The 13,783-nt window shown below is 45.8% G+C and overlaps 1 protein-coding gene across 2 annotated transcripts in view; it reads left to right on the forward strand.

The window, feature by feature from the left end:
- The first annotated feature begins 2,447 nt into the window (after window positions 1-2,447).
- The window catches only part of UVRAG (UV radiation resistance associated), a 112,968-nt gene continuing 101,632 nt past the window's right edge, over window positions 2,448-13,783 (forward strand). For both annotated transcript variants that reach the window (XM_074572301.1, XM_074572302.1), the window contains exon 1: window positions 2,448-2,955. In XM_074572301.1, the coding sequence (XP_074428402.1) occupies window positions 2,875-2,955 (81 nt within the window). In that variant the 5' untranslated portion in view covers window positions 2,448-2,874. The remainder of the gene's footprint in view (window positions 2,956-13,783) is intronic.

Genomic DNA, 13,783 nt, shown 5'->3' on the forward strand with positions numbered 1-13,783 from the left:
GCATCAGGGTTGGCCTGATGTGGAGTGGGCTGGTGGGATGTGGGATGGGTTGGCATGGTTCTGGGTTGGTTGGCATGATGCTATAGGGCAGGTTGGCCTTTTATGGGGCAGTTTGGTCTTTTGTGGGGCTGGCTGGTGTGATGTGGGGCAGGTTGGCATGGTGTGGGATGGTTTGGTGTGATGTTGGGTTGGTTGGTGTGATGGAAGGGTTGGCCTGTTGTGGTGCAGGTTGGTCTTTTGTGGGGCAGGCTGACATGATGTGGGACAGGTTGGCCTGTTGTGGGACAGGTTGGTCTTTTGTGGGGCTGGCTGGTGTAATGTGGGATGGGTTGGCGTGCTGTGGGATGGGTTGATGTAATGTAGGACGGGTTGGCATGATCTTATGGGGCAAGTTGGCCTGTTATAGGGCAGGTTGGTGTGACGTGTAACAGATAGGTGTGATATGGCGCAGGTTGGCCAGCTGTCAGTCATGTTGGTGTGATGTGGGGCAGGTTGGCATGATGTTATGGGGCAGGTTGGTGTGATGTTTAACAGGTAGGTGTGATATGGGGCTGGTTGGCCAGCTGTGGGTCAGGTTGGTGTGATGTGGGGCTGGTTGGCCTGCTGCAGGGCAGGTTGGCATGATGTGGGCAGGTTGGCCAGCTGTGGATCAGGTTGGTGTGATGTGGGGCTGTTTGGCCTACTGCAGGGCAGGTTGGCCTGCTGTAGGGCACACTGGTGTGATGTGGGGCAGGTAGGTGTGATATGGGGCAGGCTGACATGATTTGGGCAGGTCAGTGTGATGCGGAGCCAGTTGGCCTGTTGTGGTGGGGCAGGTTGGCCTGCTGTGGGGCAGGCTGATGGGATGTGGGGCAGGTTGGTGTGATGTGGGGCAGGTTGGTGTGATGTGGGGCAGGTTGGCCTGCTGTGGGGCAGGTTGGTATGATGTGGGGCATGCTGGTCTGTTGTTGTGGGGCAAGTTGGCCTATTAGAGCTCAGAGGGTCGTGATTAGGGGCACAGAGTCTAATTGGAGGTCAGTGACGAGTGGTGTTCCCCAGGGGTCAGTACTAGGTCCAGTCCTCTTCAATATATTCATCAATGACCTGGATGAGGGGATAGAGTGCACCCTCAGCAAGTTTGCTGATGACACAAAGCTGGGAGGGGTGGCTGACACACCAGAAGGCTGTGCCGCCATACAGAGAGACCCGGACAGGTTGGAGATCTGGGCAGAGAGGAACCTTATGAAATTCAATAAGGGCAAGTGTAGGGTGCTGCACCTGGGGAGGAGTAACCCCATGCACCAGTACAGGCTGGGGCTGACCTGCTGGAGAGCAGCTCTGTGGAAAGAGACCTGGGAGTCCTGGTGGGCAACAGGATGACCATGAGCCCTCGTGGCCGAGAAGGCCAATGGCATCCTGGGGTGCATCAAGAAGAGCGTGGCCAGCAGGTTGAGGGAGGTCATCGTCCCCCTCTACTCTGCCTTGTTGAGGCCGCACCTGGAGCACTGTGTCCAGTTCTGGGCTCCCTGGTTCAAGAAGGACAGGGAACTGCTGGAAAGGGTGCAGCAGAGAGCTACCAAGATGCTGAGGGGACTGGAACACCTCTCTTATGAAGAAAGGCTGAAGGATTTGGGTCTTTTCAGTCTGGAAAAAAGATGACTGAGGGGGATCTTATCAACACTTATAAATACTGAAAGGGTGGGTGTCAGGAGGATGGGGCCAGGCTCTTTTCAGTGGTGCCCGGGGACAGGACAAGGGGTAACGGGCACAAACTTGAGCATAGGAAGTGCCACCTAAACATGAGGAGGAACTTCTTTCCTGTGAGGGTGGCAGAGCCCTGGCACAGGCTGCCCAGAGAGGTGGGGGAGTCTCCGTCTCTGGAGACATTCCAAACCCACCTGGACGCGTTCCTGTGCCACCTGCTCTGGGTGACCCTGCTCTGGCAGGGGGTTGGACTGGATGGTCTCCAGAGGTCCCTTCCAACCCTATGATTCTATGATTCTCTTGTGGGGCAGGTTGGTGTGATGTGGGGCCAATTGGCCTGTTGTGGTGGGGCAGGTTGGGCTGCTGTGGGGCAGGTTGATGTGATGTGGGTCAGGTTGGCCTGCTGTGGGGCAGCTTGGTGTGATGTGGGGCAGGCTGAGGTGACGTGGGACAGATCGGTGTGATGTGGGTCAGGTGGGGTGATATGGGGCCGTTTGGCCTTTTGTGGTGGGGCAGCTTGGCCTGTTTTGGGCCGGTTGGTGTAACGTGGGGCAGGCTGACATGATGTGGGGCAGGCTGGGTGATGTGGGGCTGGCTGGCGAGCCATGAGAGTCCCGCCGAAGGCCCAGCCGCCCTCAGCCAGGCCGGGCGGCGGGGGAACGGCCCAGGCCGCGCCCCGTTGCCATGGCAGCCCCCCCGCCTCCCCCCCAGCAAAATATTTTCGTCCCACCACGTGATAAAAACATCTCCCCACACACGTGACGGAGGCCGAGGCACGTCAATCCAAAACGCCTCCCTCCAATCACCAGCCGCTTCTTCAGGCGCCGTCCCGCCTTCCGGAAGTGGGCGCACCAATCGACACCGGCTCCCCTTCCAGCGGTTTGACAGAGGCGGCGGAGGGGGGCGTTGATTGGCTTCCCTTTCAGCCAGTAGAATCTCAAAGAGTCGCCCCTGCTCCCGCCTCCGTGCAGCGCAGACCAATGAGCAAGCGGGATGCCGCTTCTCGCCCGCCCCCCGCCGCCCGCCCCCCAGCACTGCGGTAATATGGCTCCGTAGCGAGCGGCCCGGGCCGGTGCTGCTGCCGCCATTAACCCCTGGGTGCCCGGTGGTGGCGGCGGCGGGGGGGGAGCGGCCCGCGGGGCTCATGCGCAGGCGCCGCAGCCGTTGCTCGGCCGTTGCCCTGCCGTGAGGATGAGCTCTGCTGCCGGCCCCGCCGCCTTACCCCCGGGCTCCGCCACCCGGGCCTTGCATGTGGAGCTGCCCTCGCAGCAGGTACGGCGGGCCGCGGGGAAGGAAGGGGACCTGGAGGCGGCCCTCAGCTCGGGGGCGTGCTCCCTGATGTGAAGCGGGGGCTGGTCCCTCAGGTGTGGGGTGCCGTGAGGTGTAAGGGGATGTGCTCTGAGGTGTGGGGTGCCCTGAGGTGAAGGAGGGGTATTCCCTGAGGTGTGGGATGTCGTGAGGTGAAGTGGGGGTACCTTCTCAGGTGTTGGGTGCCCTGAGGTGAAGGGGGGGGCTCCTGTCTGAAGTGAATGGGAGTGTTTCCTGAAGTATGGGGTGCCTCAGCTGAATGAGGGGGTACTCCCTGAGGTGAAGGGGGGGTGCTCCCTGAGGTATGGAGTGGGGTGTTGCCTGAGGTATGGGGTGACCTCAGGTGAAGGGGGTTGCCGGCTGAGGTGAAGAAGGGGTACTCTGAGGTGTAGGGTACCCTGAAGTGAAGAGGGGGTGCTCCCTGAGGTGTGGGGTACCCTGAGGTTAAGGGGGGTATTCCCAGAGGTGTAGGGTACCCTGAAGTGAAGAGGGGGTGCTCCCTGAGCTGAAGGGGAGGGTGCCCTGAGGTGTAGGGGGGGTGCTCCCTGATGTGGGGGGGTGCCCGAGGTGAAGGTGGATGTTCCCTGAGGTATGAGGTGCCCTGAGGTGAAGGGGGGATGCTTGCTGAGGTGTGGGGTGCCTGAGGTGTAGCAGGGGTTCCTCAAGTTATGGGGATGCCTGAGGCAGTCCCTGGTCTGGTGGAAGGAGGGCCTATGAGACAAGGGGGTTTTGAACACCTTTCTCTTGGGCTGGTGGGAAGATGAGAGGGTGAGGTCCCCTTTGCATGGGGATTGGGGTCTGTGCCCTTCTCCTGCCACTACTGGAGAGTCAAGGCCGGGGGGGATGTCCCTCTCTCTGAGCAGCTCTGCTGTGCCCGTAGAGGTACTGGATGCAAACTAAAGCTGGGAGTCGCAGCACAGGTAACACCTAGATAAATTTGCATTTAGTTTGGGTAACTGATGGGGCGGGAGCAGCTGGGGTGCCCTCTCCTCTCCTGCTGTGTCTTGTAATGGAGTGCGAGGTGAGCATGGATAAAACGTACTGTGTATTCTGAAAAGTGGTGAAATGTTCCCTCCCCATCACATCCTTCCTTCAGCTAACTCTGTTTTTCCTGTTTGCTGATAGTTGGCTTTTGGTTTACTGGGCAACCATCCCACATTTTAATTTTGGAGAGCATTAGGAGCAAGGTTAAGTGAGGAAGTCTGTTCTGTGCATGAGGGTTTAGCAATCTGTATCAGACCAAGTCTGTGCCCTTTCCCATCTTGCATGCAGTGACTTTTATTGTACGGGAGCTTAAGCAGTGGTGGTGGAGGGGGAATGAATAATTACTTACCAAAGGCATGATTCTCTTTATAAATACTGCACTTCAAGTTTTGGTTCATTGCCTCAGTGCAGTCAATGTTATTAAGAAGTAGACACACACTCCGAATTACTTGAGCTATGTGTCACCAGATGTGAAAATGAAGAGTTACTAGAGAAAAATCAATAGATGTTAACTTGAAATGAAGATATAACTGCTCTTTGGACAAACATAATCTACCAGACATCCACTTAGGGGCAAAGGGAGGGAATGGAAGTGACTCTTGGCCACCGGAGCCGTGCAAGTATGACCCTAACTTGAGAGCAAGTACTTTTTCTAAAATGTGTTCCTGTTCTATGTCAATGAACATAAACATATGCACTCCTTTGGGTGAACTTTACAGGGAGCAGTGGCTAGTTCAGGAGATCAAGTATGGCCTTCTCCCTGATGAATTTTTGGTTTTAGTCGTTCCCAGACTTGTGCAAGAACCAAGTGAACGCTGCAGGGAGAAGCCTTAGTTATTAGTCACTGGACTTCATTTGTGAAAGTGAGACCAAAACACAGTCTTTTTTTTCTAGGAGCAGAAGCTTTTGTAGGAGTTTGTAGGAGCAGAAACTGAATCATCAATTATAGGATGTTCCAGTTGAGTAAATATTTAAAGTTATGTAGGGTGGGTGCTGAAGAAATCTTAATTGTAGCAAATGTAAGTTTGTGACAAAGTCTGAGGTATTGTTTTGCTGTGTGCTCTGCAAATACAAGGACCACGTACTGAGGTATCTGTATGCTGTGCCAGTGCTTGGAATCAAATCAAGAAGCTCTGAAAGTACACTGATAACAAATCATCCTCTTTCACTGTATTATCTGAGCTTAAAAGTCTGTTACTGAATTGCAAGATACCTTACCTTGAAGGGGCTGTCACCCTGGGGATATTTTACTGCAGAATCACGAAAAAGAATGGAAAAGTCATTCCAGTCTGTTGTACCGCTTCTATAATGCAAAAATCTGTCTGATCTGATTGTGGTGCTATGTAATGCAAGGTAATTTTTTCTACCTGCCAGCACAGAAATCAACTCGGTGATTTGTTTTAGTAGGCAATTTTCTCTAGAACACCCAGTGCTGCATTTTTTTGAGTATAAGGGTGAGAGTAAGATGGTCTGAGTCATGACTATAAATCTCTCTAAAGACCAAATTCTCAAATGTGAACTTAGGGTGAGTGCTTTTAATGACTGAAATGACTTTTTAACAACTGAAGTATTGAAGGTGTAATTTGTGTTTAGTCTAGTTTTAAATGTGCCAGTGAAATTCACATTGATTAGAAAACAAAGCTCCTGCTACTGACACATTTTGTGGGAGTGAAAATGTCATGTCCAGGTTCTTTTGCCAGTGTGACCACACTTGTGTCAGACTGACTAACCTGTTCTTTAACTTGTTTATTGGTGGCAGAATGACCTGGCCTAAGAATGCCTTTTGCTGTTTTATTCCACATTTTAAGTGGGGGAAATAGAAAATATGGCTATAAAGAAATGCATCTGGTTAAGTGTAAAATTCCAGTTTTTATCCCTAAGTAATTATGCCAGGATGTCATTTCCTGGAGAGTGCGTCTAACAGAACTGAAAATGTGTCATGAAATAATTTTGCTTTAAAATCAGAGATTCTTTAGCGCTTTCTCTTCCTAGTTGCTCCATGCAAGAAAGCCAGGAGTGTCATGATAGCTTACTGATTTCTAAATGCTTGAAACAAACTTTTCAGTCCTGTCATTATGAGCAGTTCAAAACAATGGGTGGGGGGGAACCAAACCTTTAAGACTCTTATATTCTAGATGGAAGGGGTTGGACAGAAAAATGTAGTCTTAACATAGCCAGTCATGCTGCAGTCAAATGATCTGTTGAATGTTACTGTGCTAATTGCTGACCAAAACAGATGTCATGTGTCGTTGTCTTAGAGACAGGAAAGCACATCCTCATGGGCTCCAGAACCAGTGCTTCCAGCGCTTCAAACTTTATCTTCACGCTGAAATTGGTAAGCTTTTACTACCAATTTCAGCATTAGAGAGACTGAAGCTTTTAATGGGTGGTGAGATAGTGTTCGAAGACCTGTGAGCTTGAACTTGAACTGCATGTACTGTTGTACAAACAGCCGTACTGATGCTCAGTTTGTAGTCAGCGAATAGGGAGTTGTGAGGAAGAAAAAGAACCCATACTTTTTTAAACATAAATGATTTCCAGTTGGCCTGCGATTCAGGCATTCAGTCAGATCCATGTCGATAGACTGAAGCATCCCTCTTGCCTAGGTGGCTAATCAGGGCATGAGTAAACTGTAGGTATAATTCGTTTCGAGTGGAGCAAAGGTGGATCACTCAGAAACAATGGGTGGAAGCATTTTAGAAAATGACAAAAACGTCCCCCACTACTTTATTGTGATAAAAGTAGATGACAGAAGAAAAGCGAACAAAACCCAATGTGGATTCCAGTGTAGTAGGTGATTACTAAGTCATATGTGTAACAGCTTGGCAGTTCTGTGTCTTGGCTGATGATAAAGTATTTCAACAGCTCATTCCCAAGTGGTTTGACCGCACACCAACCACAGGGAAAATGTTCCTCAGCCAGTTGCATCTCTGCCACCAGTACTTGCCAGTGGTACGCTAAAAAGTTTGGTCTACTCACGTTGCTGTTTTCCACTGCCCTGATTGATGATGAGTTGCAAGAAGCTTTCTTTGGAAGATCATCTATGGCTTACTTCCAAATTATAGAGGGAGAACAATGTGATGTTTAGACTGTACATAAGGCATTATCCTATAATGGGGCTACAGATCACCTCCATCTCTAACTGCTTTTTTCCCCAGGAAACTGCTCAACTCTTGGACTCATGTTCTTGATGCCTTGATGTAAGCAATTTTCTGCTCACTGGAGATAGCTTAAGTAATGGGGGGGAAAAAGTTAGATATTATAGATACGAGGGGATACATGAGGAGCTGTACACAGAGTTAGGTCTTTTCCATCAGAGGTTTTAGTTCCAGGTCAGTGTTGGTCAATCATGTTTCAATATGCCCTGTGTAGTGATGCCCAAGGCGGGTTTCCAAGATGAGCTGCTTAAGGACTTTGGATATATGGCGTGGGAGAGTGCATGTGTGGGAGTTAAGTGTGAATATGGACATGGTGATAAGAAGGGGTGGGATAAAGTGTGCCACTGTGCACAGCCGTGAATAGTGTTAGACCAAAGTCCAAGTGACCCAATATCTTCTCTGTCTTTCAGTTCATAGACATCTCTTGTTGGAAGGTGAAAGTTTCTGTGGAAAGAAGCAGCAATGAGCTTTCAGCCACAAGTGTCAGAGATATGTGTTTAGGGCAGAGCAAAACAGAGCAAACATTTAGTGAAACTTCCCAAGGATGCTCTGTAGTCTCCATTCACTTTCAGACTGGGATTCATCAAGAACCAGTTTGATGGATATTTAGGAACCCAAGAGCAATGAAACATGGCTCCTGTGGCATCCATACTGGCTCTGGAAGCAGTTCAGCTTGCATCCTGTGGGACAGAGGTTTGAGATGATAAGGGCAAGGGACCTGAAATGGTTCTGTGATGAGCCATCTGAGGCTTCCTTGCACTCTGGACTTTGTCAAACAGCTGAGCATCACATGTGTTTATATTCAGTACTGATACAGACTTGACAGACTAGATGCGTGTTGGTTTCATGAAATGCATATTGGCATTTCCAGTAGCTGGGTGAAAGTATCATGTGGCCAGGTTATGTTTTCTCCCATCCCACCACTGCTTAAACAATAGGTTATCCCCATCCTAAACCTCTTTGGCAGGGGAAGGTCCTTTGTTTTGAATACTGAAGATGAAAATCTTATTTAGGAATTGAAAAACTTCTGTCGGCTAAACAAAATTCTGGAGCAGACCCGAAGTGGTAGGAAGAAAATTTCCCCAAAATCTACTTTGAACATGAAGCTATGCTATAATGTTTACTTTCCATGAGTTGTAGTGAAGGGATTGGATTCAAAGACTGTGAAGGTCCTTTTCAGGTTCGTACTCTTATTCCATAATCCTTCCCATAAAGAAATGGGAAGTTGATGACAAGATCTGAATATCTCATTGATGACCATAGAAGTGAAGATTCTATCCATTTGGCAAAATGTCTTGTACAAGAAGTTGTTCCATTGAGCTACATTTAAAGAAATGTTATATATTAAGCACTTAACAGTCTTTGAGCTTCTGGAATTTTAGTAATTACACGAGCTTAGCATACGCACTTCGGAAACTTGCATTGCTACACTGTTTGAACCCAGGATGGAAAGGAATGGAAGTCATGAGTGGAGTGAACTTTAAAGCTGTTTTTTCTTTTGAAAGTACTTCTGGAAAGAACTTTGGAAAAAAAAAAATACTTCTGAATTGTGAGTACTTCTGGATTCTGATAATAAATAAAACCATATTTTCGGCAGTTGGAAGTGACAATCCAGTACCTTGGATGTATGTCTAGATACTTGAGGTGATCCAAGGGAGTAGAGGGTGAAGCAAGATGAGAAGAATATGGGTGAATTAGAACAAGGTTAAGATTTCATAGCTACTTTCTTTAAAGATGTATGCAGCAGCTCGGGTAACATGGCAGAAATGGGTGATTCAAAGTGCGCTGGCAAATGAGTTTGAGAGGTCTTGTATGTGGGAGAAGTGAAGAAAGCTACTGTGCAGGCTCAGGGCTGTACACGTACTAGCTTTTCAACTTAAATAGTGTGAAAAGAGCATCATTTTTGGAGATAGTTTTATGTAGCTATTGCTGTATATTCCACTGAGTAATATGAAAACAAAGACTGACTCTTAGGTATTTTACTTCCTCTTTCCTACTAAATATGCTGGGGGAAATCAGAATAGCGGCTGGAAAGTGTCATATTTGAATATTGCTTTCACTTCTCTTAGACATGTGCTGTCTTGTAAACACCGAGTGGGGAGGGAAGTGCGGCTCCAGTAAAATACCACTATGTGGATGTTGATCTAGTGGTCTTACACAGTTATATCCATTTCCAGCTGTACCAGTCTCTTGTGTTTGTCAGAGGTAATTCGGAGGAAATAGTTGTTAGAGTTACTGTAAAACTGTAATTGTAGCCCAAAAGGTTGGCTGTTAATCTGGGGCTGGATTTTTTGTTCTCTACAATGTACTTTTTTTTTTTTTCCCCCTTAAGGAATGCAAGTGTGTTTGGCAGACTGGATGATCTGTTGCTAAGTTAGAGAGAGACCGTTCTGTCAGAAAACTGTAATAAATCAGTTTTGATGCTTTATTCAGGAGATATGTGGGGGATTAGGGAATATTCTTAATTAAGTGAAGGAAAGGTCTTGGTAGCTGGTAACTAAAGATTCATTCCTTATTTATGAAGAGAGGCTTGCTAGTCTGGCCTTGGTTTGGTATCCAGTAACATGATAAACATTAATATGCTTCAGGTTATTAATCAACATATGCTGTTTACTCGTGCAACTTGGTGCATACTTAAAATCAAGTGGTTCGTTAAGGTCAGAAGTGCCTTTGCTTTGACTTTCTTGATGGTTTATTCCATAAGGCCCTGTTTACTTTTTGGGCCCTTCCTTCTGAGCGTCATCTTTTTTTCCATTGCTTAATTGGTATTCCCAGGTCATTCCCGCAGCTAATATGGACTAATGCTCTCTTGTCCGAGGTGATGTTAAGAGGCTTAAGGGACTTCTCTGAACTGCTACAGGCGTTATTAATGAGGTAGGACTTGCACCCCGGTGTTCTCTTTTCTACCCCGTGGCACAGTTCCCACGTTATGTCAAAGAAGCAGTTGTAGTTTTGATCTTCCGTCTCACAAATGATTAAATGTTTATTTGGACAAACTTGGAGGAAAACATCAATAAGAAAAGATGGTATTTCTAGCTGCTGCTTCTTAAAGATCTTGGTTAAAGATGGGAAGACTGTATACCTAGTTCCTTGTTATTTGTATCTTATATAAACACCTAGCAAGAGGAGCTTTGTCTGGCCAGTGGTCAGTGCTTATAAGGTTTTCTTAACCCTAGTTTAGAGCAATTCTTTTAGGGTGCGCTGACAGTCTTTATTCTTTGGGGTTGTGGTGTTTGCCAGCTTGCTTGGTCTGTCACTCTTGATGTTGTAGTGACCATAACAAACACAGCTGTTGAAACAATACACAGAAAGAACTTCATTTGCCTAAGTCCCTGCAGGGGCTTATGATTTTGCTTTTGAACCCTTTGTGCTAACATTAAATTTAAGTGAATTCTGTGTCTTGAGTCTTGTTTTGTCACATCTAACTAGCTATCCTGAATACCTGTGTCTTCCATACCTGTTCCTACCTTATGTTTTAAATAACAGGCTGTTTCAGTCTTTCTGCAGAGATCAGCACAAATTTTGCATGTGGAAAAAAGGACGAGGATGAAGAAACTAGTGAAGAACATGAACACTGTGGGCTTGCATTGAATATCGGTCTTGGTTGTCTCGTTGGTTCTGAACTCCAAAACAGCACTGTAGACTTTCTGCATGTGGTTATGGTGTGCAAAGAGAAGACTTCTTGCTCATGCTGAACCAACTGTTTACATTATTGCTCTGAGGTAGAACTTGAGTTCTGAGCAGCTCCCCAATGTAAATTCAGTTATTTGGTGAGGAAAGGGTTCAGTGGGCTAGCTAGCAAGAGAAGGGTGCAAGGGAGGATAGACCAAAGGATGTAGCTGCCTTTTAAGAATAATATACAGCCATCTTAATTTTTTTCAGTTATTGTGTAATTAGCTATCTTAATTATTTTCTGATACTACTATTGCTGTTTTAATTAGCATTAAAGGAGCAGCCGTACCATAGACTGACATGTTTTGTCAGATATAACATTGACTTCACACGTTGTGTTCTTTGACTCTGAGTTGAGCTAATGAAGGGCTCTTTTTGCATTCAAGTAGCTGGAGAATAGTTATACTTCTGCATGGGCCGTTTCAAATGCAGAGCTGTTGCTGCTTCTTCCTCTTTCACTTTCTCCCTATATGCGTTAGGGAAGACTTAATGCCTTTTGGACCACATCTTGCATTTGCTGACTGTCCTTGTTGAAACTCCCAGTGCCGTACAGAAACAGGAGTAGTTGTGGCAGAGTACGGATGATGAGAAACTTGTATTGAGCCTTACTGTGTTCAAGTGAAAGCTTTGTAGGTGTTTTCTGTCTAAAGCGACCCTTTCAAAAGCCTCTCAGATGCCCTAAGCGTAAAGGGAAGGAAGCACCTTGATTTAAGGAACTGTAAGCTAAAATCCACAATTGCACATCTGTGATAACTTTAAGCCCATGTTGGTGAAGGTAGTTTTGACTTTTCTTGTGGTCATTTAGTCTGGGTAAATCACACTGCACAGATTCAGTGTGTCTCATTCCCTGCATCAAATCCTCAGGAATGTGAGGGAAGGAAGTGGTGTGTTTGGTGTATGTTGCATCTTCACAGGAAAAATTGCATCTTTGAACTGGTGTTGGCCTCAGGTATAATTCATAGCAGGCATAACTTTTTAAAGACTGTTGCCAGAAAGTAGCTAAGCTTTAGAAAGGGAAATGAGTTACTGAACTGCTGATGAATCCCATCACTTGACATGAGGAACTGGAGATATGAAGGGGTGCAGTTATAAGGAGATCCACAAACGATTCATTGAACTAATGATAGTTGTGTAGCTTTGAGGGCCTTGCTGACTTCAAGTGCTGCTGAAATGACATTAAAATAGAATTCCAAAAATTCCTTATGGTGAGTCCTACAAAATTGCATATCAAATGCTTCTGCTTTGCTTCTGAAGTAGGTCTGAAATCATGTGCAATTCTCTTAACTCTAAGATGTGGAAAACTGCTTAATTACAGAACTTCTAAATAAATCTTCCTGGTGAGCGTGTAAACTGGAGTACAAGCATTTTATTGTCCTTCCTGTCGTTTTAAGTCACAACACATCTAAATAGTTTCTGAATGCTGTATGTTCCTTTACTATTAAGGCTTTGCGTAGTGCAGCAAACTTGACCCAAACCTTCTATCAGGTACCTTATGTAGTGGATTTTATCAAATTGGAAAACAAGGCAGCTTGAAAATTTATGTAAAATTGAATTAAGTATGTATTCTTGTCTACCATTTGACTTCCAAGAACTCAAGTTGCATGATTGCTACTTAATATCCAAACTGGTATGGATAGGTGACAGCAAGTAACTGATGAAAATCTGAGGAAGTAGAAAATTGTAATAATGTGTAGAGCAGTGCTGTGTTAATAAATAATCCTCATGTTGGCTAAATACAGTCCATATTTTGATAGTTGTTTTTTTTTTTTAGAACTAAGCTTTTATACTTTTTAAGAAAAGAAAAAAAAAAAGTACTCAACCTGACTGCTGTGAGCTACAAAGCACTCAGAGCCCTGTGTTTTTCTGTTACTTAATTATGACAAATAGCTGACCTTGCAAGCTCAGTTCTGTTAAGTTCGAAACAACTGGATTTGCTGTAGGAACGTTTGTGTTGCTAGCTAATCTGTGACCCTGCTTTAATGCTAGAATAGTTGGAAGGATTTTGCTTAAATTCTTCCAGAGCTACTGTGGATCATAAAGCAGGCAAGCTAGGAAACTCATATGAAAGCCAGGTAAAACAAGAATACGTACCAGCTTGTACAGAGGTCACAGCTGATCCTGAACTGAAAAGAATTTGTGGAATATTCTCACTTGAAACAATCAGGAGGAGGGCAGCAGTCTGAAAATCAGAGATGATATCCAGAGATTAAGACTTGGTATTTATGTCAAAAACTGATAGGTAGGATGTTCCATTAAAGACTAAGTAAGGAGAATTGGTGCTGAAATTGTAGCCAGTGTTGAAAGTCCTGTACAGTATGTCTTCTGGAGAAAAAAGATTGCTTTTCAGGTAATCGGGCCTCGTTGAAAACCCTGAATGGTGATTTGCTTTTGGCAGCTTTGGGGCTTTTATTTCTGTAAATTTTGACTTTGCTTGTACAAGATGATTTCCCAGCCTTCTTAACACTGGTTTTACTTGTATTTACACTTCAGGCAAAAGTAAGGTTGCTTTTTTCTTTTTTGTTTTTTTTCCCCTCCCCTCTACTTATTCTTTGTTGAATCAGAAACACACTCTTGAACCTGCGTGATGTTCGCATTTTACATGGGTTATATGGGATGCCACCAGGGTGCTGTGGTGGGGCAAAAAAAGCCTTTTTTGGATCCAGTCACAGATTTATAAAACTTCTTCCAGGCTAATTGAATTTAAACTTCATTCTGGAAAATGTATTCAAATCTATTAAGTTCTTTAAAAATTATACTACTCCAACAGAATTTCTGAAACTTGCTCATGGGCCTGGAAGTGTTCAAGGCCAGGTGGGATGGGGCTTGGAGCAACCTGGTCTAGTGGGAGGTGCCCCTGCCCAAGGCAGGGGGCTGGAACTGGATGATCTTTAAGGTCTCTTCCAATCCGAACCATTCTGTGATTCTATGATGCAGTAGGCCCACTGTCATTCTTTTATCAACATCTGGAAGAATTTTCA

The sequence above is a fragment of the Larus michahellis genome, chromosome 1 (assembly GCF_964199755.1).
Source record: "Larus michahellis chromosome 1, bLarMic1.1, whole genome shotgun sequence".
Taxonomy (NCBI): Eukaryota; Metazoa; Chordata; class Aves; order Charadriiformes; family Laridae; genus Larus; species Larus michahellis.